General features: G+C 36.1%; 1 protein-coding gene across 1 annotated transcript; it reads left to right on the forward strand.

Moving 5' to 3' along the window:
- Positions 1–364: 364 nt before the first annotated feature.
- LOC149562300 (uncharacterized) lies at positions 365–1,335 on the forward strand. The gene is made up of 4 exons (XM_089823870.1): positions 365–438; positions 546–686; positions 801–864; positions 962–1,335. The coding sequence occupies exons 2-4, from the start codon at positions 649–651 to the stop codon at positions 1,331–1,333; spliced, it is 474 nt and encodes a 157-aa protein (XP_089679996.1). The 5' UTR covers positions 365–438; positions 546–648; the 3' UTR covers positions 1,334–1,335.

The following is a 1,335-nucleotide window of genomic DNA, read 5'->3' on the forward strand; positions in this document are numbered from 1 at the left end:
CTCAACTCAAAATTAGAACATGTAGGCCCAACTCAATTGGACGTAGGCTCAACTATGCCTCTCCAAGAGCAATATACAACCAACTGATCAACAAGATGACTCTCTCTCCAAAATCATTTTCCTACGAGACTCAATGATAGGCAAATCTACTATGGAAATCATGTTGCTAGAAAGGGGACATGACAAAGATGCAAAGGAGAAAAGGCTATGTGAAGATAGAGATAATGAAGCAGCATAGGGAAAAAAGAGGTATGTCATTATAGTATTGAGTACATTGTAATCATGCACTAATTATTGATATTTGTAAATATATAATCTAAGATGTTTGAAATTGTTCATAGATTGCAGGACACATCCGTGGCTACAAAAGCGAGAGTAGAAAAGGTTGGCCAACACAAACTTGGCTTTGGTGGTTATATGAATCTCCAATCTTGACTTGTAAGTAGAGCAATGAAATTTCATTTTTTTTTTAATATAATGTTGCAAATAGTTTTGTTTAATGAAACCATACATGGAAAATTGACATTATCAAGCAAAAAATACAGGGCACATAATTCAATGTGGAGGTCACAGATGAAGATAGAAAAATTGCCTCGAAGGAAGGCTATAAAGTTGTGGCTGCACGCCTACGCGAAGAATCTATAAGCCATGCCCAAGAATCCAGTGCACCAAATGATATCTCACAGGTAAATTGGTCAGATGAAAAGTAAATGAAATTGAATAGTTGAGAAGATTCTTTTTTGGTATTAGTTTTAAACGTAAATTGACTACATAACAATGTGCATAACATTTTACTGCAGCCTTCATATCCTACCACAGAACCTGCTCGTGACGAAGGCCATGATGTGCATTATAGTGGTGGAGGTATTAATGTGTTATTGGAAATTAATTATGCAATTATGAATACTATTTAACATCTTCAATTGCAATTTGACGTGTATCCTTTTTTTGAATATTTCAGAGCATGTTGAACATCATGCTGAAGGAGTGGACCATGTTCCAAGTGTTCAACATGTTGACGCGGTGGCGGATCAAAATGTTAATGTACATGATGTGGAATTGTCAGATAAGAAAAATGCATGTTATGTTGTATTCATACTTAATTACAAACTTGCAACAGTTAGAAAAAGAAAAAAAGTATGCCAATTTATCCCATTCACTTGTTCTTGCAACAAAGCCCCCTTTACTGCAGCAGCCTCTTACTCCTCCAAAGAGAAGGAGCCATCGTAATTTGACATTACACGTGCCAGAAGAGGAGGAGAATGATGCAGATATGGATGCTCCTATGAGCGCTTTTCTTAAGAGAGCTCAGGAAAACAAAAAAAAGAAATAATG

This window comes from Cupressus sempervirens, chromosome 4 (assembly GCF_028749045.1).
Source record: "Cupressus sempervirens isolate cs-2001-9-10 chromosome 4, ASM2874904v1, whole genome shotgun sequence".
Taxonomy (NCBI): Eukaryota; Viridiplantae; Streptophyta; class Pinopsida; order Cupressales; family Cupressaceae; genus Cupressus; species Cupressus sempervirens.